This window comes from Ostrea edulis, chromosome 5, assembly GCF_947568905.1.
Source record: "Ostrea edulis chromosome 5, xbOstEdul1.1, whole genome shotgun sequence".
Lineage (NCBI taxonomy): Eukaryota > Metazoa > Mollusca > Bivalvia > Ostreida > Ostreidae > Ostrea > Ostrea edulis.
In genome coordinates, this window is record NC_079168.1 from 12137051 (window position 1) to 12150433 (window position 13383).

At 34.5% G+C, this 13383-nt stretch overlaps 1 protein-coding gene across 3 annotated transcripts in view; it reads left to right on the top strand.

Annotated features, from left to right (window-relative positions):
• The window catches only part of LOC125648980 (spindle and kinetochore-associated protein 1-like), a 28462-nt gene extending 19179 nt beyond the window's left edge, over positions 1-9283 (top strand). For 2 of the 3 annotated variants that reach the window (XM_048876080.2, XM_048876078.2), the window contains exons 2-6: positions 1494-1721; positions 1855-1955; positions 2348-2515; positions 4159-4328; positions 8979-9283. In XM_048876080.2, the coding sequence (XP_048732037.2) occupies positions 1500-1721; positions 1855-1955; positions 2348-2515; positions 4159-4328; positions 8979-9136 (819 nt within the window). In that variant the 5' untranslated portion in view covers positions 1494-1499 and the 3' untranslated portion in view covers positions 9137-9283. Of the gene's footprint in view, positions 1-52; positions 231-1493; positions 1722-1854; positions 1956-2347; positions 2516-4158; positions 4329-8978 lie in introns of those variants that run through there. The other variant, XM_048876077.2, reaches the window with a different exon arrangement.
• The last annotated feature ends 4100 nt before the right edge of the window (positions 9284-13383 follow it).

Consider the following 13383-nt stretch of genomic DNA (forward strand, 5'->3'; position numbering starts at 1 on the left):
ATCTGCCTATTCATAGAACGTGGAAAACATAATGCAATTGATGTAAACAGTGCATTGTGATGTCATGTTCAGATGATTAAGAAAATATGGTTTACATGCTTTTATAGATTTTACGTAACATCCTGGAATGACATGAACTTAGGTACATGAGATTCAAAATAGAGAAATAAATGTCCTCGCGCTTGCATTCGAATCTACGCCATTTTGAACAAAAAATTCAAGTTCGAAAGGTATGGTTTAATTTTTCATCATTTTTCTGTTTTCCTTTTTAACATGTATATATATGTGTGTTACCTATAGGAAGAGCTCTGCTTTTACGGCCCTTCGGGCCATGAGAGAGTTTTACCCTCTATTATACTTATCATTTCTCAATAATCTGACACCCATTATTTAAAAATCTTTGAATAATAACAATGCTGCCTCCTTTACCTAAGTACAAGTCAATTGGCATCAGGTAAATTTGGCAATTGAAGATAAAGTGAATTCAGTACCAGGTTCACTCGTCAACTAGTGAATTCAGCATCAGAATCTGGTCAACTTGGCACTTGTTTTGGTTGACTTGGCACCTGTTTTGATATGAGTGTTTTATTGATTAGATGTTCGTATGTGAACTTTTATTTAAATATAAATTACTACATGCTTATAATTTTACATCATTACAACATGCTTATAATTGTACATCATTACAATATGCTTATAACTGTACATCATTACAACATGTTTATAATTGTACATCATTACAACATGTTTATAACTGTACATCATTACAACATGTTTATAACTGTACATCATTACAACATGTTTATAACTGTACATCATTACAATATGTTTATAACTGTACATCATTACAACATGTTTATAATTGTACATCATTACAACGTGTTTATAACTGTACATCATTACAACATGTTTATAACTGTACATCATTACAACATGCTTATAACTGTACATCATTACAACATGTTTATAACTGTACATCATTACAACATGTTTATAACTGTACATCATTACAACATGCTTATAACTGTACATCATTACAACATGTTTATAACTGTATATCATTACAACATGTTTATAACTGTACATCATTACATCATGTTTATAACTGTACATCATTACAACATGTTTATAACTGTACATCATTACAACATGTTTATAACTGTACATCATTACAACATGTTTATAACTGTACATCATTACAACATGCTTATAACTGTACATCATTACAACATGTTTATAACTGTACATCATTACAACATGTTTATAACTGTACATCATTACAACATGTTAAAAACTGTACATCATTACAACATGTTAAAAACTGTACATCATTACAACATGTTTATAACTGTACATCATTACAACATGTTTATAACTGTACATCATTACAACATGTTTATAACTGTACATCATTACATTCAACATGCTTATAACTGTACATCATTACAACATGTTTATAACTGTACATCATTACAATATGCTTTTAATTGTAGGACAGTATGGAGTCGGACAGTTTGACAATGCTGATGAATCGTTTCTGTGAAAGGTTGGATGGAATTCGTTTCATGATTGACCTGAAAGAAAACAGAAGAAGTGAGGATGAGGAAGATTGTCAGGAGCACATCGAGCATCTCAGTGAGGAGACGGACAAACTCTTCAGAACTCTGACAGATATCAAGTCTGCTTTAAAACACAGACAACAGAAAGTGGAAGAAATGAAGGTTTGAATGTCTTATCTGTGAAGAAGAAATACCCAGAAATCAGTAGTGGAATTTGTAAAAGTTTTGCATCATGACTTAGTATACATACTGTATGATATTAGATGGATTTTATCATTTTTGGTTTCCCCACCAGACTTTGACCAGATTACTTGATATCAGCTGTCTCCAGCATTTGTTGGACAATGTTCCTCCACACCTCCCAAAGTCAGTGAAATCGGATCCACCACCTGTAAAGTAAGGATATTAAGATCACAGAAACATTCTCTTAATTGTGGCTTATAAACCCATGGCTACATTTGACTTCTGAAGTAATAACTTGGCAGGTGGTTGAGAGTGTTATATCAAACAAGGCTGTTACATGAATTTTTAGTGCAGAAATCAGCTACTGGAAACCAACTTTTATTTATACGAGAAATTTTGACAAGGTTTGCGAGAACCTTGTTGTGAAAATTTTCCACCACAAACCAGTCCTATAGTGTCTCATATTTTTTAAAGATTATCTTGTCAAAAAAAATATGTCGCCACAAACCAGTTTATCACTGGTAACGAAATTAAGAGCTGGTTTACAGTATGTTCTATGTACAGAGATAACCAGGTGCTTACAACATTTGTGGGGTTTACTACAGGGCTTTTGAGAATGAAGCAGAAACAACAGCAGCAAAAACAACATCTTCTGATGACAAGGAGAACATCCCAAAGAAACGGGGTACGTCTGGAGGGAGGAGGCCCGCCAAGGAGGTGTACATCCCTACCCTGGTGTACATCACTGTGGAGGAATTTAAAAGAGTGCCAAAGTACGACACACGTTTCATACTATTGACACAGTGAACTCAAACTACTAGATGTGTTTTATGTTGGTCTGATTTTCATGACTCTGTCATAGAATGGCTTTGACATATAGTGCTGCCACTTTTCATCCATTGGTTAATCAGGCATTTCAATTTTCGAGACTTGGCTCATCTGAGCCTAACGTAAAATGAGATTTTACTGATTCATATTTATCTGTTGTTAACTTTCACGTTTTCTCCAGAACCACTGGACCACTGTCAACCAAGCATGAAATGGTATTCTTGAGTAGAGGGGATTCAAGGGGTTGTGTCCCCTCCCCAAGGGAAGTGAAACAGTTTAGGGACATTTGAAAGTCTCCCTCTCAAGAGCAAGAGTAGGCATATCCCCATGAATATTGATACACATTTCTTTCTTAAAGCTAAAAAAAACTTAGACATTTATTTATTTGCCACATTATTGATTTTATAAAGTTAATAATTGAGTTGTTTACTGCGTATCGTGGAGTCACAAATATAATCAATTTACAGTCCAACACAACGGAAATTACCTTTAATTTACTTCACTTTTATGTGCACTTTTCCTGAAAGTGTCAATGAAGCAGTCACCATGGATTGATTTAAGGGTTGAAGTTACCCACGAAAAAGTTACATCCCCACAAACCAGTAAAATTTTGGTTATCCACAAACTTTGACCCCCAAAGAAGAATGATTATTCGGAATTCCACAGGAAGTAATTTTGTGTAAGTCATCCTCAGAGATGTGATGCATAAGCAAGGTGACTCATGTGAGCACTGTGTCCCATGGACCTCTTGTTTAGACAGTCTTCTAGATTCTGAATTATATTTTTTAAGATAAATTTGTTGTTATGAATAAGATATGATTTGTCATTGCATGTATAGCGTTCTTACAATGCAACTTTACACAAAGCCATCGATGACTGTTTAATCAAATTACAACGAGTCCCTTACAGCGACTGTTTTATAGAATTAAGGCGAGTCCCTTACAGCGACTGTTTTATCAAATTAAGACGAGTCCCTTACAGCGACTGTTTTATTGAATTAAGACAGGTCCCTTACAGCGACTGTTTTATTGAATTAAGACAAGTCCTTTATAGCGACTGTTGTAGTGAATTAAGACGAGTCCCTTACAGCGACTGTTTTATTAAATTAAGACGAGTCCCTCACAGCGACTGTTTTATTGAATTAAGACGAGTCCCTTACAGCGACTGTTTTATCAAATTAAGACGAGTCCCTTACAGCGACTGTTTTATTGAATTAAGACAAGTCCTTTATAGCGACTGTTGTAGTGAATTAAGACGAGTCCCTTACAGCGACTGTTTTATTAAATTAAGACGAGTCCCTCACAGCGACTGTTTTATTGAATTAAGACGAGTCCCTTACAGCGACTGTTTTATTAAATTAAGATGAGTCCTTTATAGCGACTGTTGTAGTGAATTAAGACGAGTCCCTTACAGTGACTGTTTTGTTTAATTAAGACAGGTTCCTTACAGCGACTGTTTTATTAAATTAAGATGAGTCCTTTATAGCGACTGTTTTATTAAATTATAACGAGTCCCTTGCAGCAGCTGTTTCAGTGTATTAAAACAAGTCCCTTACAGCGACTCTATAACAGACAAAGTCTTATTTCAGGTACATGAAGGGAAGAATGAATTACAATCAGATGAACACTGCCATCGATGAACTGAATAAGGCATTTAGTGAGAAGTACAGAATTTTAGGGATGAAACGAATCACGCTGAATGATCAGAACAGAAAGCGTTATGAAAAATACAAAGAACAGGAATCAAAAGACACCAAAGGTGAGTGCAGGCTGACTATAGAAATGATAGTCACAGAATCAAAATCAAAGGTAGAAATGATAGTCACAGAAACAAAGGTAGAAATGATAGTCACAGAAACAAAGGTGAGTATCGACTGAGTATAGAAATGATAATCACAGAATCAAAGGTAGAAATGATAATCACAGAATCAAAGGTGAGTATCGGCTGAGTATAGAAATGATAGCTACGCAGTTGTGTTAAGTAGGGCCATAGAAATATTTTAGAGGAAAAAAGCATTATAAACAGATCAATTTTTGACAAATTCTGTACACATAACCTTTTCATACAAAAAAAAAATATGTATATATAATTAAGTGCATATTGACCTCCCATACATTTTTCACCAAACCGACAGTCTCTACATCAGCTGTATATCACGTGATCAAATATCAAGATAAAATCGTACCGTGTATGTATAAATGGTTCCATTGGCACGATATCCAGATATCAATGCAAGTTGAAGTTAATATTACTTCAAAACATATTAATTTCTTAATTTGAAAAGTGCTGAGAGCAAGTTTATCGTGACTTGTAACATGTCTAATTTTTGCATTGAACATGCAAGATGCGGCGATTTTTGCATATACGAAGTTGAATCTAGCCCGAAAAACATGTTTTCTATTGAAGCCACAACTTGCTCCCCTAACATTCCTTTTGCACTGAAGTTCACATGTCACATAAATCAAACATCTTTCACTCAAAAACCTCGGGGTGTCGTGCCAATGATGAAATTTGTATGTACGGAAACCCTGTTTATGCAAATGAGTTCATTGTGAAAGTCACTATATACATGTAGATTAGGGGCGATATCAAGATCACAATATAATATGGATATTACTTTAGCATGTATGTTATATAAAGAGGAAATTGAAAATATTTCAATATCAAAGAGAATTAATATAACCCATTTGACAGAAACTTTTACACGATTGCGGTTTATTGTTTGACAGCGGTGGTAAATAACGGAAAAAAATATTTTGACATTTCCAACCGCAAAAGGACTGTAGATATGTACGTCATTACCTTCATCATGACGTATTTGTCATTGTGACGTCATGTAATGTGCCAGTGCGGTAAAGTACATGTTTTACAGCACTGGTATTTATGAGGAAAGCCTTAACTCAGCCGCGTACAGAATCAAAAGTGAGTAACGGCTGAGTATAGAAATGATAGCTACAGAATCAAAAGTGAGTAACGGCTGAGTATAGAAATGATAGCTACAGAATCAAAGGTGAGTATCGGCTGAGTATAGAAATGATAGTCACAGAATCAAAGGTAGAAATGATAGTCACAGAAACAAAGGTGAGTATCGACTGAGTATAGAAATGATAGTCACAGAATCAAAGGTGAGTATCGACTGAGTATAGAAATGATAGTCACAGAAACAAAGGTAGAAATGATAGTCACAGAATCAAAGGTAGAAATGATAGTTACAGAAACAAAGGTGAGTATCGACTGAGTATAGAAATGATAATCACAGAATCAAAAGTGAGTAACGGCTGAGTATAGAAATGATAGCTACAGAAACAAAGGTGAGTATCGTCTGAGTATAGAAATGATACCTGTAAACAGAAAGTAAAAAATGGTGTCTATTGATGATAAGATATCAAGTGAAAAGCATCTAAAACTTCGTCAAATTGTTTCTTCAAAGAAAATTACTCTCTGAAAATCAATCGACAGGATCTGTTTACTGTTAACTGGCCACAAATTATACACCATGTTGCCGTTGCTATGCATGTTTAGTGTTGTTTTCGGCCAACTATTGAAACCATATTGGCTTCACGCTACAGGCTGCAACACCAATCATATGCTCCGTCTCGAACCCATGTTTTGAATGGTGATTGATGTCAAGGGTTAGTGCAAGGTAACGAATCAATAACCCTTGACTTGTGAAGATGGTACAAATATGTCATAGAAAAATTTTGTTTGTCCAAAGCTGCACTCGGTGTTTTAACAGCTTTTTATTTTTATTTTTTGTTTCTGACTATCTTATAACGGACATGACTAAATTTCACATTAATGGAAGACAGTCTAGTCCTTTATAGGTCAGAGAGCTACAGTTCACTAGCAATACTTAGAGCAGAGACATCTCTTGACATAAAAATTGTACAGAACAAACATGGCTTATAATATTAAACAAGGAAAATGAAATTCCAGTACTTGTACAAAGATCTAAGTATGGTTAGAACACACATGGATGTTTTGAATACCATAGAAGCAGTTATGATCTCGCAGATTATCATCTTTGGTCTTTTCCGCGGGTACAAATCCCGCTGAATTGTGTATGGCTTACATGAAAGTAGCTGACATACTTTAAGTACACTGGTATGAAATTATGCCGATTTTATGTGACTACAGACTTAGCGGAAATAAGTACCATGCGTTAAGAATTATGTTTAGTGTGAAAATGTACATTTCTTGTTACATGTATTACTGTATGTACAATACTGATAAGTTGTAGGTGACGTTATAACTTTGCTGTTTATGTGTCTGGGGAACATTGTCCACTCCACACAATGTATCATTCTATATTTCTGCTGAGTCACAAACCACGCGGTCGAACAAGACTTCATTTACATCCCACCATCTTGTTTCAAGAAGTATTTTGAAATAGATACACATCTATTTATAGGTTATATGATGATAGTTGCAACAAAGTTACTTGTACATGTACATGTAGTTTTTAACTTACCTGAGATGAATGATAAAATGAGCTTTCTTGATCAAAGTTTGTCTGTGTAAACTTTTCACATTTTCAACTTCTGAAGAATCACAAAACCAATTTCAATTGAACTTGGTCAAAGCTTTCTTGGGAGAAGGGGATTCAGATATGCGTAAATGAAGGACCACATCCCCTTTCAATGAGAGATTTTTAAAAAAAAAAAAAAGTGTAGGGTGCTTAATAAATCTCCTCATGAACCATTAGACTAGAAAAGCCAAAGTTATATAGAACAGTCCTTGTGCATGTATAATGAAGATTCAGTTTTATTCAAACCATCATGCTTAGTGCTGGAGTTGCGCCATAATGGGGGTTTAAAATTTTACATAGGAATACATAAAAAAATTCTTAAAAATATTTGCTGAAGACAAGGATACAATACAAATTGATAATGCAAGCATCCTCACATAGTATTAGATTCAGATTTGTTTACATCATAACAGCTATGTTCAGGGTTCAGGGCCACAGACGGGGTTTAAAGTTTAACATGGGAATATGTAGGAAAATTCTTTTCTCAAAACATACAAGAGTACAATATGTTAATTTAGATATACAAGCATCCTTACGTAGTGTAGATTCGTGTCTGTTGGTAAAGACCATGACCCCTGTCCAGGGTACTGTCACAATACAGGTTCAGAATGTTACATACGACTATATATCAGTAAAGTCTTGGGAATTCTGAGCCTCCTAATGTAGTGCATTTTAAGTGTGTTCACACCATGATTCTGGGCTTGGTTCATTGGAATATACAGGACAATTCTTTGTAAATCTTTTTCTCAAGAGCCACAGGGGCATCTTATATCAAATCGATATGCAAGAGTCTTTATGTAGTGTAGACTTGTTCACATGTACATGTATAGGCAGGATAAGACTATAATTGAGATGAATTGTTTTACATGGGAAAATTCATTAACAACTGCTCATGGGCCTCTTGTTACGAACATTCTTACCAAAATAATGGCTTCCTTCTAGTATTATTCAAGCACAACTCAGACTTTTGGTCAGTGATTTATGCAATTTAATTAAAATGAGATCCTATGATCTGCTCATCTACTATCGCTACACATAAGTGTAGCGATAGTAGATGAGCGGATCATAGGATCTGATTTTAGTTAAATTGGTGATTTATGTAACTTTGAATCCATTTGCATAAATTTGTGTATCAGGGGCTTTCTTAGAATGGTAACGATAGGCAACATAAAAAGTTATACTTGTAATAAACAGCTACTTACCTCAGTTTTCACTCCCGAGAGTCAAATGGCCATGTCCACTTAGTGTTCATTATGTGATTCATGAGTGATGTTTGTTACAAGGAACAGTACAGGAAAATCCCAAACATTGATTCATTTTTCAAATCTGGTCTTGCATGCTGGACATTTTAATTTTACAAGTCTGCTGATACAAAGGAATTTTCATTGAACACATTTTTAAGATCTTCAGTTTTTAAAAATTCTTAATTTCTGGCTGAATATGGCATAGGTCAAGGACTCAATGTCATGAATTGTAATCAAATATCACAATATTAGGGACCATGTGTTGTACTAGTAGATTTGAGTCTCATACTTGCTCCAGAGATAGCAGGTGGGTAGAGCAATTTGATTTTTGTGTTCAAAAGTAAATTATATGTGCTAAAAGGATACATTCTGCTTAGAGTTCATTTGCTTGCCATCAAAGTATTTTGTTTAATGTTGTGTGTGCATGTGTATCCAGAAAGTTTCTGACGATTTGTCGGAACAGACTCGCTTTAATTTTGGATTCCATAGTAGTGTATAGGATTAATACACTTCATTTTCACACGTTTGAAAAATATTCAGAAATTAACGGCTAAAATAAGAAATGTTTAGTATGCGTAATTTAATGAAAATTAGACTGCACACAGAAAATAGATAACAAACTATCTCTGTTTACAGGAGAACACTTCATAGTGGACACAGATATCAAGGAATATACTAATTTCAAACTGGACAGTGTTGGGCGGTCAGTGTTAACGATACTTCGCCATTGTGGGAGGACCAAGGAAATCCGGGGAGGGGGACTCACTCGATATGCATGCATAGAGGTCTACTAATGACTGTACGACTTGTAAAGAAGATTGGTGTAAGAGTGTGACTGTGCAATATGATTGTATGCTATGTTGTTGTTTTTAGGTCACTCAAGGGTCACCTGAGTCATCTGCTGTGTGTCATTAAAGACCCAACTTTAAGTTAACGCCCCCAAATTTTACCTGTGTTGTGATCAATGATAAGCTGCTGGTCAATCAAACTTTTAACAATAGAGCTTAGGTTGATTGACATTTGCTGAGACCATGGTCTACAGCTACCTGAGAAAGATGTTTGGATAACAATCATGGCTAATGATGACCAGCAGTCTTTAGATCTGGAGGAAAGCTCCAGTATACCAGAGTTTTGATAGCATTGACTCACACCTAGAATATTTTAATTTCTAACGTCCCCTATACAATGCAATTTATCATCGTATTTTCTCTCTCCATCTAGACTCTATATACATGTATTATAGATTAAACAATCAGAAATCAAACAATAATAATAATTTTAAAAAAAACATAAGTTATTGGAATATTTTCTATTAATGATTTATTGTGGCTTTATATTTATAAAAACATGAACAATTAATTCTTTATTGGTGCAGCACATCAACATGTATAATGGTTATATTGCCCATGCGTAAAACTGTTACAGTAGTTAAAAAATGCTTCTGTTTGAGATACCACATGGATTATAATTTATACAATCAGAAATCAAACAATAGTAAAAAAGCATAAATAAGTTATTGAGATATTTCTGTTTATAATTTATCACGGCTTTATATTTAGAGAGAGAAAGGGGGGAGGGAAAGAGAGAGAGAGAGTTATTGAGATATTTCTATTTATAATTATGTTCCCCAAACAAAGTTTGGGAACATATTGTTTTTACTCTGTTTCTTATTATTATTATTATTATTATTATTATTATTCTTTTTCTCCGGTACTTTTTTGTCCGGTAGTGTTCTCAGAAACTACAAAAGGGATCGATATGAAACTTTCCAGGATGATAGTATAGCGTTTGTAGATGTGCATAGTGATAGTCATTTTGTTTGCACGTGCATGCACGCGCGCGCACGTGCATTGCAATTTTGGTACAAAAAATGGAAAATCAGAATATTGAAGGAAGCGATATAAAACCTAAATAGGATGATAGTATATCATTTGTACATATGAAAAATAATAGTTATTTTGCCAGTACGCGCACGCATGCGCGTGCACGCGCATTACAAAATTTGTACGCTAACTTTGGAATCAGTCTAACTTTTTTGTTGTTCATTGAAATGGCTTGAAATTCATATCATAGGTAGATATTGAGACCCTTAACTGATTTACATGGTCAAAATTACCAATTTGCACGCGCATGCACGTGCGCTTCATTTTGATTGGATAATACTAAAACGTTTGTAACTATCTTATTTATGAAGCGAATGAGATGATATTCACAGCATAAGTAGACAATATGTGTATCTATATATTGGTGTAATAAAAAAATGCCAACGTACACGCGCATGCGCGTTCAACGTTTTTTAAATGTTCAATTTTTAAAGGACGATAAGGTTTTTGTTTTTCATCAAATTCTATTGATATTAATGGTTTAGATGTGTCTTGGTACTCCTTACAAATTACTGTGGTTAGAATTACTGCTCAGCACGTGTATGCACGTGTGCTGAATTCTGATTGGACGATTTTAAAATCGCTATAACTTTCTTATATTTGGTGGAAACGTTATGAAATTCATACTGTGGGTATATGATACAAATGCTTGTTGAACGACATCAACAAAAATTCGGAATCGTACACGCGTGCGCGTGCATGCACGTGCAACGCTTTCTTTCATTTCTTGGTACTGAAATGACCATATTGAATGTACTACATGTAATTAAAGACTAAAATAAAATGATTTTTTGCTATAGATTTAAAAGGACATCACTTTTTAATTGGGGGAGGTTTGGGGAACATATGTAACGGTCCCCGTTACAATTAGAACTAGTTTATCATGGTTTTATATTTATAAAGATAAAGGAGAGAGAGAGGGGGGGGGGAGAGTTATTGAACTATTTATAATTTATCACGGTTGTATATTTATAAAGAGAGAGAGAGAAATATGTAAAACTGTAGCAATAATATAGATGAAATAATATGGCATGGCAATAGTGTTGCATACGTATGACAATAATTACTCATTTAGTCAATGATTGAGAGTAAGGGAGAGAGAGAAAGGGGGGGGGGGGTAGACCAGCTATGTGTCAGCTTCTGTTTGGGATACCATCGTTACACAAACACTACGTCCACAGAAACCCTAAAGAGAGAGAGGAGGGGGTGTAGACTTCGTGTCAGCTTCTGTTTGGGATGCCATCGTTACACAAACACTACGTCCACAGAAATTGCTGAGTCAATTTTCACTAATGTTACTGTGGAACATATTTTGGGGTTGGGGAACAAAAATTGTGAATTTCATGCCCCCTTGCCTTTCAGTCTTTAACTCTCTTTTTCTTTACTGCTGGGCATCTGTCATAAAAACTGGGTGCTTAGTTACTCTAAATAAAAACATGTTTTTGTTTTGACCACAACTACATGTATGTAAGTGTAGATCTTACTTGTTAGTCACCTGAGTATTAGTTATGAGTATCATTAGTCCCAACGTCTATGACATCTAGAGAAAAAATTCCTATTTTGAATACTAATATTCAACAAAAGTACATGTATAAATTTTAAGAACACATCCTTTTTTTTAAATGCCCTCAAAAGTGTCTATAGTGATGAAAAGCTTTACATAAAATATAATATGTAACATTAACACAATATGACTAATTTGGACCCATCTTAGAGTCAATACCCGGGGGTTGCAAATTCACAATTTTGTTAAATCTTTTTCTGCTTTTCCTAGATATGCATTTAGTTTTTATATCATATCAGCAGCAAACTTCAAGAAATATTTCAAATGATAAAGAAAATACAGTATAATCTCCATAATAATTTTAACTCCACCCTGGAACCAAAAACCAAAAAATTGTAAATTTCATGATCCTAGGGGATAACCCCAGGATCATGGATCATGAAATTTACAATTTTTGTAAAGGACTGCCTTACTCTTCTAAATATCTATTTAGTTTCAAATTAGTATCAACAGCATCAAAAAAGGTATTATCTAAATGTTTTACACATATTCACTATATATACCCAGTTTACCCCCCCCCCCCCCCCCCCCCCCCCCTGAGCTACAGTTTTTCTTACACATGTATGATTGTAAAGAAGAAGATTTTTGAAAATTGGTCAATTTCTGCCACACCCCTAAGGCCCCAGGGGTGCAGGAGTCCTGAAATTTACAATTTATGTCCCCCTTGTCCCAATGGTGCCTCATATCAAATTTGAAAAGAAAAGAAATGGAATGGTAGCTATCAAGAAGAAGTTAAAAATGTTCTATTGTTAATGCACGACAGACAACAACCCAAGTGACCTTAAAATAAGGTATTAAACATCTTTTTTTTATATACAATTCTCTGTGTTTTAGAGATGTGCACTTGCACCATCTACCATTTACACACAACAGTTTTAATTCATGGTCTGTGTTGCATAATTGCCCTTTTGTTAGGTTTCCCCAATATATACAATTTTCAAGCTGAAGATTAGATTTTCACTTTTGCCAGTATGAAAGTCCTGAGATTTTTTCATAGTGACATTTATGACAAATAACAAAGTTGTAGAGAAAAACTAAGCTTAGTAATGATCCAGTAGGCATTGGAATTTACCTTTTTATATACTGTCATAGTTGGGTCATACAGGTATCATGTTATTACAATATGAATATTGGAAATACTCAGGAGAGATAACTCCTGCGTGATTATTTATTTGAATAGCTAGTAGCTATATTAGGAATATACATTTTCAGCATCTTCTTGTACATATCAATATTGTACAATGTATCTATCTCTAGATTAAAACATCGCTTCAACCAAATCTTATTTTAAGTTCAGATTTACCTACGAATCATGCAATACGCAACAAGTCCATGTTATAAGATTTGCCTCATACTTTATTTTAAGCACAAGTTGCTGTTGTGCTATTACTGATGTGATCATGGCAATCATACTAGGGCTGAAACGATTCACTGAAATATTGATATTGTTCAATATAAACGTACGATTCAATGATCGATTCATTGCCTCGAATTTCGGTTCGATACGTTTATTACAAACAGGTTCAGTAAAATACATCAGGCTCAGCCTGTACTTATTATTTTTGCCTGCATGGGGGACAAAATAGTGTCAAAT